We start from the raw sequence: 15590 nt of genomic DNA, 5'->3' as shown, positions 1-15590 counted from the left end.
CCTCGTGCCAGCCCGCGCGCCCCCGAACAGGCGACGGAACGGCGCACCGCCAGGGGCCCCTACCCGAAGCAAGGACCCGCCTCTATGCACCCTGGGAAATGTAGTTTTTGTTGGACAGGAAGGCGGTGCCTGACGAGGGAGTCTCAGAGCACGTGGGTTGAGGTTCTGCAGAACCCTAACCTATTCCGGCCTACCAAGGAGTACCGTCTTGCTCAGTTACAGTGCCCAGGAGTGCAACTCCTGCGAAGACTTAGGACCTGTGAAAGGAGTTGGAAGCCAGGGCTGGAGAATGAAGGGGAGAGGGTCAAGTTCTACCGGTGCTCACTGCAAGGACATGGTCCGGCCCAGGGGACTGGGACTGGTTGTGTTGGTGAACCATCAACACCCTCCAATGAAGAGAAGAGATAGGGGTTACTTGGTTTCCCACAGCTAAAAAGAAAAAAAAGGTGTTGCAGATCTGCAACCAGGAAATCACATACCACAGTGTGTGTGTTTGTGTGTGTGAAGTGGGGGAGGAGCTCATAAGGTTTTCATTATATATTGTTATGCCTCCATCTGCGAAGTCCCCCAAAAACCAACAAGGAGACCAAGTCCCATATGTAAAAGCAAAGAGCCTTTATTTTATGCAAGTTTGCAAATGGTCTCTCCACATGACCAACGTATTGAAATAAACGAAGAACCGAGCTCAGTTAAGAGTTGGGTTTTTATAGTAGTAAAAGTGGAGGTGAGGGGTTTCTGAGGTTCGGGACCCCTGATTGGCTGACATTTGTCTAGGGGTATCCTGTTGAGTGTGCTGGCAGGTGATCCTTTCTACAATGGTTGGAACGTTAGGTATTTCCTTTGGATGGTCTGTTCTTGGGTGGTGCTCAGGTAATCTCAATTTGTGGTTCTTCCTGCAACCAGGTGTCGCTTCAGGGTAAACTACTGAGTCTCAGACCTCCATTAAACTTATCGATGGCTGAGTCCTACTCTGGCAGGTGGTAATGGGTGGGAGAACTTCCTTTGGGTGATCTGTTTCTATTTAGCTTATCATGGCTGGCTCCTACAATATATCATGCGAGTAAGAGTAGGTTACAGCTTTACTCTGGGTTCTGCTCTCTGTATTCCTCAGTGGTGGGTTAGTTTGCTTTGAGATGGAGTCTCTCGGTGGGCAGTGGTGGCACACACCTTTAATCCCAACACTCAGACAGTCAGATCTCTAGAGTTTGAGGCCAGCCTGGTCTACAGAGCAAGTTCCAGGACAGCTAGGTCCACACAGGGAAACCCTGTTTCTGAAGGAAGAGAGAGAGAGAGTCTTTGGCATCCCAGGCCAGCTTCAAATTGCCTAGGAAGTGGAGGATGCCTTTGACCTGAGCCTCCTACCTCCATCTGCAGAGTGAGGGATTACTTGAGTGTGCCACCAAGCTGAGTGTATGAGGTGCTGTGGATAGTACCTAAGCACCCTATCAATGGAACCATATCCTTGTTTGGTTTTGAGATAGGATCTCACTATGTAGTCCAGGTTTGAGGTAGGTATTTTTATTATTTCCATTTAAATTTGATTGAAAAACTTACATATCTTTCTAGCCACAAAGTTATAGCTTCTTTTGGAGATGGGTAAAAAACTGAGAGATTTATCTAGTGAAGCAAACTGAGAGATTTTTCTAGTGAAGCACAAGCTGAAATAATTCATGAATAAGGCCTGGCCCGTTTTCTTCCTGTTTGCAGTTAGGGACTCATTCAACTTACCATGCCCTCTTTCTGTTAAGGTACCTAGACAATTGATTGCAGGTTTGGAGACCAATGAGGATAAGTCCCTTCCTCATAATATGCCCTGGGCCCCACCTCCTATGTCCTGTAACACTGGGAAGTGTCACACAAGTCCCCTCCTTAAGATTTAAAATGCTGGGGCTGGAGAGATGTCTCTGCAGTTAAGAGCACCGACTGCTCTTCCAGAGGACCCAGGTTCAATTCCTAATACCCACATGGGTATGAATAGGGTGGGAGATATGAATAGAGTTGGAGATGGCTCAGTGATTAAAAGCACTGGCTTCTCCTAGGACCTGCATTCAATTCCCAGCACTCACATGGTGGTTCACAAGTATCTGTGGCTTTGGTTCCAGGGGATCTGACACCTTCCTCTTGTCTCCACTTTACAAGGCAGACTATGGTACACAGACACTCATGCAAAACATCCATGCACATAAAATAAAAAATTAGGTAAAATGTCATATGGAAAAGTGAAGGTAGCAGGGCTTTGTTGAGTGCCGTTAGAGGAAAGCTACATCCTCCTGGTCAAAAGATTGGAGTCTGGCTTCTCTTCTGGTTCTGGGTAGTTAGTGGCATGACATTTTGATCTGACTCAGCAGGTAAAGGCACTTCCTGCCAAATCTGAGGATTTGAGTTCAGTCCTGGGAATCCACATAGTGGAAGAAAATAACTGATCCCAAAACCCTTTCCTTAGCTCTCCATGTATGTACATGTGCCCCCCAACACACACATAATGAATGAATAAATGAACAGAACTTTCAGAAAGTTGATATAATTGGATTTCTAGTCAGCTGGCTAGGAGACCGCCCCTGAGGAAAGCTGATTCACCTGAAGACAAGCTAAAGAGAGGTGGGAGGAATAATTACTCTTTAATGGGATAAGGTCCTGAGCCCCCCAGAAAGCTTCTCTCACAGCAGCGGCTTGTAGATCTTGTCAATTTGGCATTTGTGCCCAGGTTTACCTAGATGCATCTGAGAAAGGAGACTCAGCTGGGGAATTGTCTTGGTCAGATCTTCCTGTGGGCGTGCCTGCCCAGCTGGCCTGTTTGAGTTAGACTCTGAAAGTCTAACTCCTTGTGTGTCTCGTTTTCAGATACTGGCCAAAAGCCTAAAGCATGCTGTCTCTGAGGCTCTGGACTTCCTCACTGTTTCTCTGAAGGCACCCCGCCTTGCTTTGGCTGCTTGCCAACCTTCTTGCCTAACTCAAAAGGCTTAACTTGGTCTCCTCTTTGGCTCCCTCCTCCCAGCAGAGGTCAAGATTGTCAGCTTCTCTCCCACTGCTATTCTCTCCAACTCTAATGAAAAAGGCCCCAAGCTTCCTTCTGTGTCTGTTTTAAAATTATTTTCTTAAGGCTGGGTGGTGGTGGCGCACTCCTTTAATCCCAGCACTCAGGAGGCAGAGGCAGGTGAATCTCTGAGTTCAAGGCCAGCCTGGTCTATAGCGTGAATTCCAGGACAACCAAAGATATTTCACAAAGAAACCCTGTCTTGAAAAACCAAAGAGATTTATTTATTTATTACACATACAATGTTAGAAGAGGCCATGGGATCTCATTATAGATGGTTGTGAGCCAACATGTGGTTGCTAGGAATTGAACTCAGGACCCTTGGAAGAGCAGTCAATGCTCTTAACCTCTGAGGTATTTCTCTAGCCCATAATTTATCAATGAGAGTAAAAACTCAAAAAAGAAGCTCCTGATTCCCCCTTAACATCCCCATTATGTTACACAGCCAATAATCCCATCAGAAGGATACTGTCTCAGTTTTACTTTACTGTTGCTATGTCAAACACCGTGGTTTATACATTCTGATCATAGTCCACTGTAGAGGGAGGGTGAGGCCTCCTACAGAGGGAGGGAGGGAGGAAGCAGGAAGCTAGAGGCAGAAACTGAAGAAACCACAAAAGAACGCTGCTTCCAGATTCAATTTCCAAAGTTTGCTGGCTGCTAATGCAAGCCAGGATCACTTGCCCTGGGGTGGTACCACCCACGTCAGTCATTAGTTAAGAAATGCCCCACAGACATGGCCACAGGACAATTTGATGGAGGCAGTTTCTCAACTGAGTCTCCTTTCTCAGATTTGTCTAGGTAAATGTAGACAGAAACGGACACAAGCCAAGCAGGACACACACCTTAATTGAAGCCACTGGAAACCCTTCGGTGGTCCCGGCAACAAGGTCGGTGGTATAACATTTAAAGCTTTGTGAGGTATCTCCAGCCCTTGTCTTAATCTGTATTCTCCCCAGGTTTACAAGATGTCTGATCCTCCTGATGGTATGCTAACCTATCTCATACTTCCCTGACTGTGCCACTGCTGGAAGATTCTGTGTTGGGAAGAAGTCAAATCAGTAAGGAGAGAGAAGCTATGCAGAAAGTCAAAATTGAGTTTAATGTAGTTAAACTTAAAAAAAAAGAATGTTTTAGGTTGGATGTGGTGGCACATACCTTTAATTGCAGCTGTCAGGAGGCAGAAGCAGGTGGATCTCTCTTAACCGGAGGCCAGCCTGGTCTACATAGTAAGTTCCAGGACAGCCAGAGCTATGTAAAGAGGCTCTGACTCAAGAAACAAAAATAAGTAAAAATAAAAGAAAAATGTTTTATTAGCATATGTCAGTTATATATAATGGACTTCATTGTGACATTTACATACATTCATATGTTATAAATAATCTATTTTAATCTTATTCATATCTCTTCTCCTCCTCCCACTGATATCCTTTCTTTTCCCAGCTAATCCCCTTTCTATTTTCATAGTGTATTGGTGTGTGTCTGTCTGTCTGTCTGTCCCAGTGTATTCCGGTAGGGTTAGTTAGTTCCAGGAGCATGGACACCTTATCACTGAAGAACATGTCTCTTCCTCTCCCACAAACCAATCATTACTGTTTATAGATCCTCACAGGGACATGGAGCCGCATGAGCTCCTTCGTGATCTATGACAGGATATTGATGGACTCAGTCTTGTGCAGATAATCGTAGCTGCTGACTTACATCCTTTGCTCCCCCTTTTCTGCTAGTTCCCCGAGCCTTGGAGGGTGTGATGCAGATGACCTACTTACGGCTGAGCTTTCAACAATCACTATACTCATCACGGACCCATTGTAAGTCCCTGCAGTTGTTGCTGCCCAAAACCAACAGCAGTACTAATCCGGGGGCATAAATATAGTTACTTAGAAGGCAATTTGCTAGACACATCATGTCAATTTAGCAAAAGAACAGACAGATGTGGCTTCTCCTTTAGGGCCTCTGACTTTCTGGCCATGAATTTTTCACTAGGGTTTACAATACCAGATATGAATTCTCCCTTGTGCAGTGGACCTCAGGTTTAATCAGGAAGTGAGTGGTTACCCCCATACCAAGTTTGCCACTATTTCACCAGTGGGTACATCTTGCCTGGCAGGTCAGTAGTGCAGCATGCAAGGCTCACAACTAAGGAAGACTGTTGATGATAATTCTCTTCCAGCAACCTTCACAGAATTGTTGGTACTAACCAGGGAGGAACTTTTCTTCCTCCATGTCCTATGCCAGAATGCAAGGAGTCTTCAGCAATAGTTTTAGCCTCTAGTTTTAAGTGAGCTGTCAACAGAAGCAGCAATTGTTCTAGGGCCAGTGGATAAGCTCAAGAGGTCAAGGATGTTGTCTGAGTTTCTGTCCTGTGCCCTCAGGCAGAGGTTGCTGAGGAGGGGCTACCGCAGAGGTGGGGAAGCTGGAAGAAGGGAAGGTTATCCGTGTGAAGCATGGAGAGTGGCCAAGGATGGAGAGCAGAGCTGAAGACATCAGGGAGGTTTGCGAAGCTTGAACAATGGATCATCATTAGATCACAGGCTCAGGGCTCAGAAGGGTCAAGGATGAAGATACAATGTGAGCATGGAGGTGGGGACTGTACCCTGAGTGTGTATAATGCTGGGGGGCTGTGGGCTCAGTTTTAGAGCCCTAGGGCCAGAGAAGTGCAGAGAGAAGAAGGGGGATGCAAACATGGTCAGAAAGAGCAGCCGGAGTAGGGGAAGGAGAGAGGAGGGAATGGGATCCAGTCCACGTAAGTTTTCTAGGAAGTACCCATTGAGGTCCCTGAGACCTGGGGAAAGTCTCTTGGAGAGAAGTTAGAGCAGACATCCCCACCCCTATACCCTATAAAAAGATCTTTTTATAACGTGATTCTATCCAAGTCAGTGTAACTACAGAGGAGGAGACGTGAAACAGGAAGGTTGAAGTGGGGCGTGGCTTATAAATAATTGACTAAGTCCTGATATTGGAGCCTCAGAACAGTCACAGCGAGCAATCCAGCTACAGGAGGGACCTAGAATAGGGCATCACATGGGGACCAAGGACTCCCTGGGACCTCTAAATGAGCTTCAGAAGGTGTCCCCTGCCCCCCTTACGTGTACTGACCGGATTTACGTATCAGTCACCTTTTCAGCATTGGTGTGGGGAGACAGCCCATAGCTTTTACAGGGTCTTCTTAGAGGGCTGCACTTCCAAAGAAGGTGGGGGACCCTTCTAAGAACAACAAAGGTACACTCGTGGGACTCAGTCTCTTAAACCTTTTTTCTCAACTTTCTTTCCACCCTCTACTTTTCAAAACGAGACCCCAGTCAGTCCCACAGGGATCTATGGCCAGGGATAAGTTACGACTCTTTCGCTGAGAGTCACTGGCAAGGGCTGTCTGCCAGAGCAGGTAGCTGTGTGTGTTGGGGGTGGGGGAGAGTGGGGAGTGGAACCGAGAACCATGCATTCCAGATGAAATGACCCTAGAGGAAGGTTTGGGGTGTTCCCTAGGGGTAGAAAAATACGTCAAAGCTACTTGTAATTTTCTGATCTGTATGCTTTCAGAGGAGACGCTGCTAGCAGGTTCCAGGAAGACCATTCAATCGGAAGTACAGTGCTATAAATGTAAAAGAGAGACCAGAATCGCAATGCATGCCTCCAGAAGTCCCAGTGTGCTGCCTAGGCTGGTCATGTGACTGGTTACCTTGCCTAGCTAGTAATAAATCAGGTGCAGCCCTGCGGTCCGTTTCTTTGAAGAGAAAGCATCATTTTCAAGAATGACTTGGCAGCTGGACTTGGAAAGGAATGCTGATTTTTTTTTTTTGTGGGGATGAATCTGTCTCAGAGAGGATGTTAGCCTGTAAGCAGAATGCAGCTTCAAGCTGGAGGTGGATTCTATTCCCTCAAGGATTGGCAGCTTGGAGCCTATCAAGAGGTAGCGCTTAGCCAAGCATGGCTGATCATACTTGCCACCCTTGGGAGGCTGAGGCAAGAGGACTGTTACAAGTATGCAGCAAGATTGAGGTAGAGTGAGAACTTAGCTCAAAAAAGAAACAAACACCCCCCCCCCCCCCCACACACACACAAAGCAACAGAGCTAGCGCTTGGCTTGGGCTGAGATCTGGCCCTGTCACTGTATTTCGTGAATGACCCAGAGTAGTGGTGCCCACCGAAGGCTTTAGGCACTAGGCTCCAAGTCTCATTAGCAGGGTTCTCCCTAACCCAAATCCACTTAGAACTGGCAGAATGTTCCCAAGCTCTTTGTCAGCCCCTTGTGAAAGATAAGGCGCTGTTGCTCTTTATTTTGGGGAGTGTGTGTGTGTGTGTGTGTGTGTGTGCGTGAGTGTGTGTAAACTGAGGAATTTCAATCAGTTACGAAAGGGGCTAAGGGCATGTCTGTGGGTGCAAAACCCCCAGTTTGGAGAGCATCTAGAACTGTGGCAGAGACGGCAGAGAGAGCACAGGCCTGGATTGCCTCAGGACCCAAAACAGACCCAGTCCTCTAAACTCTGGCTGCTTCTTTGCAGTCTGGGCGAAGGGCTCCTGTGGCAAAGCCGGCAGGCTTGCAGGCAGATGCGAAGGACTCTGCAGACATTGTTAAACAGCTGGGATCCTACCTTCAACCTGATCCTGCCTGTAGCTCTCAGCTACAGCTGGCTGCAGCCGCAGTGCCAATGGCTCTCACAATCTCTTCTACCCAGGTTGGCCTGCTCTGCTTCAGACAAGCACTTCTCTGCCTCCCAACAACTCCTGCGTTGTAACATAATCCCTCAGACCTGGCATCTTTTCCGGATGTCCCCATCTTGGAGGTCCGGGAGCTGGTCAGCTGATACAGTGCTTTGGCACAAACATGAGGAGTGAGGGTCTGAATTTGCTCCTCAGTACCTACGTTAAAGCTCATTGCTGAGGCTGAACAAGTTGGCTCCATGGGTAAAGGTACCTACCACGAAGCCTGATGATCTTAGTTTGATCCCTGATGGGGAATCTTTGTCTTTAAGAGGTGGGACCAAGTTAGGGTGTGGCTTTCTGGGACCTGAAGAAAATCAGCTGGCGGCCCAGGTGTGCAAGCTCTCTCTGTGTGGTTCTCTCGCAGCACAGCTGAGCTTGGACTTCTCGTTCCTGTTTTGTGAGTTTTCCCCTTATAATAAATAAAAATATAATTGTTTTATCTTTTAGCTAGCCTGATTATTTCCCGAATCGATCCTCATGACTCCACAGTAGAGAGAACAGACTCCCACAAGCTCTTCCCTGACCTCTAAACATTCACCCATACATACACACAGAAAAGATAAAATGCAATGCCATTTAAAAAAAAAATTACATGTCTGTAATTCCAGAGCTAGGGAGGTAGGAACAGGAGGACCTCTGGGTTTTCTGGCTAGCTCTTTTAGCCAAATTGGCCAGCTTAGGGTTCAAAGAGAGACTACGTCTCAAAAGTTAAGGCAGAAAGCAGCTGAGGAAGGAAGACACAGGTTGACGACCTCTGACCTTCACTCATACACGCATGCCCATCCACACAAAAATAGAACGTGTCCTGTCTTGTTTTAAAGAAGAAAAATCACACTGGCCTCTTCCATAGAAATGCCTAGGACCAGGAAAGAGGTTTTCCTTCCTTCCTCCTTTCCTTTTCTCTTTCACACAGGGTTTCACGTAGCCCACGATGGGTTGAGGGTGACCGTGAATTTATCCGCCTGCCTCCATTCCTCAGGTGCTGGATTACAGGTGTGCACCATCACACCTGGTTTAAAACAGTTTCAAAAGCTACACAGAAAAGCTCGGATGATTGCGTTGGCCTTTAGGAGATGACCTGAGGACAGCGTGAAAGGCCAGGGACGATACCAACCTCCTTTCCAGGAGAAACCGTGTCCCTCTTAGCTTCCAGTTGTCTTTCACACCATTAGCCAAACTGACCTTAAATGATTAATGTCATTGCTTGTTCATTGTCTGTCTGTCCTGGGTAGAGCTTAAGGTCAGAGATTATTATGTTCCTTTCATGTCTCTCTTTTTTTTTTCTTTTTGAGACAGACTGTCATGTAGCCCAGGCTAGCCTGGAACACATATGTAGCTGAGGATGATGCCCTTGACTGTTTGATCCTTGAGCGCTGGTATTACAGGTGTGTACCACTACTCCCTGCTTATGTGGTTCTAGACACCAAACCAAGGGCTTCAAGTACACGAGGCAGGCACTCTGCAACCTGAAATACATCTGCAGCCTGGCTTCTGCATCCTTAGTGCCTGCCTAGTAGCTGACCTCTCACTGCTGATGTTTATTGGGCGAATAAATGAATACGCTTGTTCGTCACCCCAAATTCACGCTCTGCTGAGACCCTCAGGGCTTTCCTGCCTTTCTTTCTTCAGGAGGCTCTGTGCTTCCCTCCCAGGAACAAGCACCCTGGTTCCCCTCTCCCATCCTTAGCTCTTCAGATGTTCTCTCGCCCTGGGCTCCTTCAGGGCTTGACTGCCTGTCAGTAGAAGCAGCGTGTGTGCCTATCGGGGAGCCTTTGAGACAGGTCCTTGCATGGTAAGACACCGACATGGACTGGGACAAAGCCTCAACGGTCACAAGGCAGCCTTTCTCCACAAAGGCTATATAGTTTATTTTCCCACAGGTAACCCAGGCCCCAAATGCTGAGGACTGCGCATCTTTGTCACCCAGCTGTGCCTCCCATCTCTGAGCCACCCGATGGGGAAAGCATTGGGTGATCCAGGTCAACACTGTGATGGCCGAGTCAGTGTGAACTATGGAAGTGGAGAGACGGGGGCATATCTTCATCCAGCCTCTTCTACCCATCCCCCGTGTCCAGGAAAAGATCTGACAAACCAGCAAAGTAAATAAATAATTTAGAAACAATAAATAGGGCTTCGGCTTCCACAAGTGAACACATGGCTGGTTTCAGCACAGGCTCTTCCAGCAACGCGACTACAATGTATCTCCTCAAAATTCATCCCCCAGGACCTGGGGCCATTTCTGAATTCTCCCAGAGGAGTTCTCCTTAGCTGAGGTTTCTGGTGTCTGTAGAGCTGGGATCCAAGAGCACCTTGGAGCTGTTGGTCAGTGGTTAGTTAGGTCATCTCTTCTGGCTCTATGTATGTCACTCACCGGCCTGGGGCCTGAGCTCTACAGCCTCCTTTTCCGACTGAGGTTCCTGGCTAGCGAGGCCGGGTGGGGCTGTTCCAGGCAGGGCGACACAAGGGTTCAGTGTGCAAAGGCTTGGAGAGCATCCTCAGCCCAGACAGCCGCAGGCAGTGGCCGAGAGATGGTCCACGGTCCTCCAGGTGCTGTTCACGTCCATGAAGGAGACTGCCTCATAGCGAGTGGGCCGGCAACAGGGCTGGCTGATTGGCCGGGACCCAGGGGGCGATCGCAGGGCCCCGGCACCCAGTAAGCTGGCCAGGCTGAGGTCGTGCGGGGAGCGTGCTCGGCGGCACGAGCCGCTGCAGAAGCGGAAACGTACCAGCTCGTCGGAGCTGTGGCCCAGGCCGAGCGCGCTCACCGGCACCAGCTGCGAGCGCAGGCGGCAGCCGCGCGTATCCGTGGCCCGTGCGCGGCTGCTCCGGGTCTCTGCACGCGCGGCGCGTACCCCGCGGAGCGCAGCGGGAGGAGATTGGAGCGCGGGACCTGGCGGCGGGGGTGCGGGCTGGGGAGACTGTGGCGGTGGTGGCAGGGCTCTTTCGCTGCACAAGTGCGCAGTGCGTCCCCCTGGAATGAGACTGAGTCACTTTCGGGGGTGGGGGTGGGGGAGGGTCTAGGTCTAGCGTCGCCCCTGTCCCACCCTGTCGCGCTCTCACCTACCAGGCAGGTGGCCGGTTGGGGGCGCCAGGACTGGCGAGGGACCATCGTGAGCGGAGGGGCTGAGGGACATGGGGTCCAGGGAGGCCTCTGTAACGCTGCTCAGTAGGGCAAGAACTGCTAGGGTTGGCCACAAAGCTGGCTGCACAGAGAAAAGGAAACTCAGGGAAGAACAGGGCACTCTGGAGGGCTGTCTTGTCTGTAGCCCAGATCAAAGACCGCTCCAGTTGGCTTCCTATCTGGGCTGCTGAGTGTAAGGAAAGGCTTAAGTTTAATAGGCATTTTTGGCTACTCCTGGGAGCCCAGGGGAGGAATCACCTGAGGGCACTAACCATCCAGAGAAATCCTGTTTCTTTCCTCCTATGGCTGGCTCCTCCCTCTTGGTATTTTCCCTTTAACAACTGACCCCCCGCCCAGCTATAGTCTACTCTTTTTCCCAATTAAAGTCAGCTGGGAAATGCCAGGGAATGGCTCACCTGCCACCTAGGCTGGAGGCAGCGGGGCAATGCAGTAGAGTCTCCAAGTCCCAGTTCCATCTCTGTCAACACCAGGAGCTCCCATCAGCCTTCGTGGGCCTGTTTCCCCACCTTCTTTTTGAGACAGCTGCAAATTGAAGGAGGGGGTCAGTTATCTTTTGGGGTATTAGTTCAGTATCCACTTCAGTATCTCAAAGCTACCCCGGAGCTTAGGTAACTAGAGGCAGCCCAGAAGCAGTAGCGGCACGGAGATGCGGAGATGCGATTGGTGCTTTGCAGGATTTGCTTCTTCACGTTCCACAAGTTCCATGGCTCCCTTTTCCAGATTGGCAAATGAGGCTCAGCTGAGCTCAGAGATTGTCTAAGGGGGAGACTCACACAGCTGTGGTCCTGTCTTCTAGGACCCTTCTGTGGTGTACTTCAGGGCGGAAGGTACCAGAGTGTCTGGAGAAAGCAGTAACTGGATACCCTTAGCTCCGCACTCAGCATTCTCTGCAAACACCCGGGGAGGAAGCAGAGCTCTGGAGATTTAGAGTGCCAACCGGTTGGTCACTCTGTGTACTCTGTTGACTGGGAGCCTAGGCCTCCTGCAATCTCTGCTCTGGACACAGAGTCACCTGAGTTCTCTCTTAAACCCACAGATGTCCCCCGCAAGAGCCTGCTTGTTATCTGGGGGGAGTGATGGGTCTTCTGAAAACAGTGCCTAGACCATGGTTTCCTGTGGCCACCAGGGGGCAGAGTTTGCCAAGCCTGCCGACTAAAGGGGCAAGGGGAGGGGGGGGGCTTTTCCACATCCTCTGCATGTTCAGTTCTGAGCCATTCCCAGGAGGACCAGCCAGCCCTCCACATCAGCCTGGTCTCAGAGGACTGGACCACTCTGAGAGCTAGCCATCTGGGCCATCAGCCTTCTGTGCATGGCTTCTTAGCCTTGCTCCTACGAGTTTCCCCCATGAACTATCTCCTTCCTGACCCTAGCCGGCTTTACTGAACAGCATGCCTTTGTGAGCCGACCCCCTGAGGCCCCAGGACCTTTACGAGTCCTCATTAGCTAGTCTCCTCATGGGTCCCAGATGTTATCTTCCCTCCTTCTGCTAGCACACAGAATAATACATGGGGCCGACCACACGACACATACCTTCCAGGCCTTTATCCAGGAAGTGGTCCTCCAGGACTAGCTGTGTACCTGTTGGCTAACTAGACTCAGATCCCTAGAGACCAGGCTAGTGACTATTTTCCCAGATGGAGGGAAAGTCAGACAAGGCAGCCTTAGGGGTATCTGCGCTAGAGGGAGCCCAGGAGCAAGTCCCTCGAGGGCAGCTCAGACCAGTCTCCTTCCTTACCATCTGGGATTATTTGGTCCTCCAGCCCTTGCCAACCCTATCCATCAGCCCTATACTCACCAAGGGGGTCCTTCTAGGTACCTTTTCTGGGACCAGTGCTGGGCTTTCCCCCGAAGCTCAAATAGATCATGCCCAGAGTTGTGCACCTGGCAGCGCCTCTTTTAGCCAAAAGTGGGGCCTTGGCAGCCGGTCTGTGCCCTGTGGCGGCAGCGGGAGCCTCATATTACAGCCAGCCAGGAGGGCTAACACAGTCCAAAAGAATAGCGACAAGAGGGACTGGAGGGACAGGGAGGGGCAGAGAGCTGCGCTGAGAGCCCAGAAGAGAGAGGCTGAGAGAAAGGGGGAGGAAGAAGACCTTTCTGGCCCCTTTTCTGCCCTAGGAGCGTCCATCAGGGGATGGGCAAGAAGGTTGGCTTACCTCGGGTGCAGTGCTCCGAGACCCAGTCGAAGCGAAGGCTGCGGCCCGAGGGACTTGTTGCTGGCAGAGCCCGCGGGCCGCATCTGGGGGCCGAGCCCAACTCCATCCCTCAGCAGCCTCCTGCCCGCCGCCGTCCGGTGTCAAATTCCAGCCCTAGCGTCACCAGATCCCGGGGTGGGGCCCCGAGCGCCCCCGCCCCGCCCCACCTTTCAGGGCTCACCTGGCCGCTCCACCCTTCGGATCCGGTCCCCACTAGCTAGGCTAGGTCCCCTTAGGCGGGGGCTAGATATTGGGAGAAGACCCCAGGAGGCAGAGTAGAGATCGCGGGCGGCAGCGAGGAGCTGAAACTGGGAATTCGAAGTTGGTAGACACGCAAAGTAGGGAACTGGGAGGCCTGGCCGAGGGCGGAAGAGAGAGAGAGAGAGAGAGAGAGAGAGAGAGAGAGAGAGAGAGGGAGGCGAAGGAGGGGCAGCCTGGAGGAGCGTTTCAGCTTGGGTCGTGCAGCCACAGGGGTGCTGGCTAGCTACCCTGGAGTGTCAACTGGTGGCTCTGGGACCTTCAGAAGCTTCAGCCGCCTCGGAGCGGCAGGGCTCTGCGTTGGGCTCCCACCGTCCAGCGACAGTCTGTTTCACCGCTCAGTTTCAGGGTCTCGGAGCTCAAAAGAACTCATGCACACTGTCTTAATGAAGGCAATGATTGTGTGTATGTGTGTGTGTGGGGGGGAGGCAGGAGTGAAGAATCGGAAGGTGACAGAGGAACTGCGTTTTGAGGTGTGATAAGGCAATTTGACAGGTGTCTGCGGACTGTTTGATGGCTATGATTGGAAAGGTCTTACTAACTAGCTTGGAGCTCATTGCGAAGATGCTGGGGACAAATGACCTGGTCTGAGTGTGGTCAGTTTCATTGAATGACTGCACCGGGGAGAGTGTGGTTTTGAGACAAGGAAGACAGAAGAGGGGGTACAGGCTGCTGGGGACAAAAAGATAAATCCTGAGCAGATTGTGGGGAACTAGGGACTGCAGGGACCCAATCTCCAACCCCACTTTTGCCCGCCTGATTGTACAAAGTGAGGTGGTCAAACCGACGAAGGTGCACCTTTAGCTTTGGCTTGGGTGACCACAGAATGGACGCTAGGAGCTGACGCTCCCTGGGGGAGGGTCAGGTGTGTGTGTGTGTGGAGGGGCGGGTATGAATTCAGTGTTGGGCATGTTGAACTAGAAGGGTCTGTGGACTCTCCTGCTAGAAATGCCCTGAAAGTAGCTGAATTTGTAGCCAGGAGCTAAGTGAAGGCATTTGGGCTAGTGAAGGCAATTTGGTATTTGTTGACTAATACATGCATTCCTGGATGCTGGGAGTAAGGAGGAGTACCCAGGGAATGTGGATGGACTAGATGGACCCTGGCTATGCATGTATCAGCATCCCTGTAGGACCTTTAACAGCAACCTACCACATCGGACCCCATCCCAGATCAGATCCGAATCCTGAGGTGGGCAGGTGCAAATTTCCAGGTTTCCTTTACCTGTGACTCTGGTACACAGCCAGGGTTCATAACCACAGGTTTTGAGAGAGCGGTTTTGTGCAGAGCTTTGAGGCTGCAGTCCAACTGCAGGGACAGCGCTGTTACTACTGCCTGGGAGGCCTTTCCCCAGGCTCCACAGGATCGCATGGGTGGGAGGATGCACGCTCGCTGAACAGCGTGCTCTCTTTTCCCGTGTGTCTGGCTGCTGAATTGGTCTCTTCAGCCAGGACTGCTACAGATAGGCATGTAGCTAAGGCTCCATGTGGGAGCACTATGGTCCTTGGGACCGGCAGGTCTCTCTGTAGTGAGGCTTACGGTGGGAGGGCCAAGGCATGCCTGGGCCCTGGGATTGGTTGAGGTAGGAGAGGTAAGGGGACAGCTGTCCCACTTCCTGCCACAGTGGCCAGTGTCTGGTAGGAAGCTACCACCAGAGTTGCAGGTCGGGGTGTACGTCTAAGCATTCTCATACCTGCTTGGGGTCGCTTCAAGATGGGTCGGACTCCAGAGTTCTAAGGGGGTGAAATGGGAAATGGATGTCCCTTTTAAAGTTCCCAGAGGTGCCTAGGGATGGACTGGGGGCTTTCCTGCTTTCTGTTGAGAAGACGAGGAGTGCCAATATGGAGTGGGCCACATCCATTTCAAAGTGGAGCCATGACAACAGCGGAGGTCTGTGGGCCTCTCGGTGCCCTGTGGACCTCTTCTGTTGGTCTTTATTTATTTTATATATGTGTTTGAGTGTATGTATACCACAGGAACCTCGGAGGTCAGAAGAGGGTGTTAGATCCCCTGGGAATGGAGTTATGAGTGATTGTGAGTGCTGGGATGTGGGTGCTGGGAACTGAACCTAGGTCCTCTGCAAGAGCCAGAAGCACTCTTAACCACTGAACTGGAGGCCTCAAAGGTCCCTCACCTGAATGGAAAAGGAAAGGAACCCAGGAGTCTGTGGGTTAGAGAGAAGACCCTTGAATTCAGTTCTGTTGTTAAGGCCTATGTTTCTGTTTCTTCCAGCAAAGTCAGAGAAAACAACAGGAGGCTAGA

At 50.8% G+C, this 15590-nt stretch overlaps 1 protein-coding gene across 2 annotated transcripts; it reads right to left on the bottom strand.

The window, feature by feature from the left end:
• Positions 1-9289: 9289 nt before the first annotated feature.
• Positions 9290-11383, bottom strand: Artn (artemin). 2 transcript variants are annotated; one of them, XM_041652894.1, is made up of 3 exons: positions 11276-11383; positions 10799-10941; positions 9290-10709 (listed from the first exon to the last, which is right to left on the bottom strand). In XM_041652894.1, the coding sequence occupies exons 1-3, from the start codon at positions 11333-11335 to the stop codon at positions 10316-10318; spliced, it is 597 nt and encodes a 198-aa protein (XP_041508828.1). In that variant the 5' UTR covers positions 11336-11383; the 3' UTR covers positions 9290-10315. The 2 variants fall into 2 exon arrangements, with proteins under 2 accessions (XP_041508828.1, XP_041508827.1); XM_041652893.1 differs by having other exon boundaries at positions 10803-10941.
• Between the last annotated feature and the right edge of the window lie 4207 nt (positions 11384-15590).

The sequence above is a fragment of the Microtus oregoni genome, unplaced genomic scaffold, assembly GCF_018167655.1.
Source record: "Microtus oregoni isolate MIOR12 unplaced genomic scaffold, Mior012 000005F_ref0000423, whole genome shotgun sequence".
Classification (NCBI taxonomy): domain Eukaryota; kingdom Metazoa; phylum Chordata; class Mammalia; order Rodentia; family Cricetidae; genus Microtus; species Microtus oregoni.
This window is presented reverse-complemented; position numbering and strand designations above follow the sequence as displayed.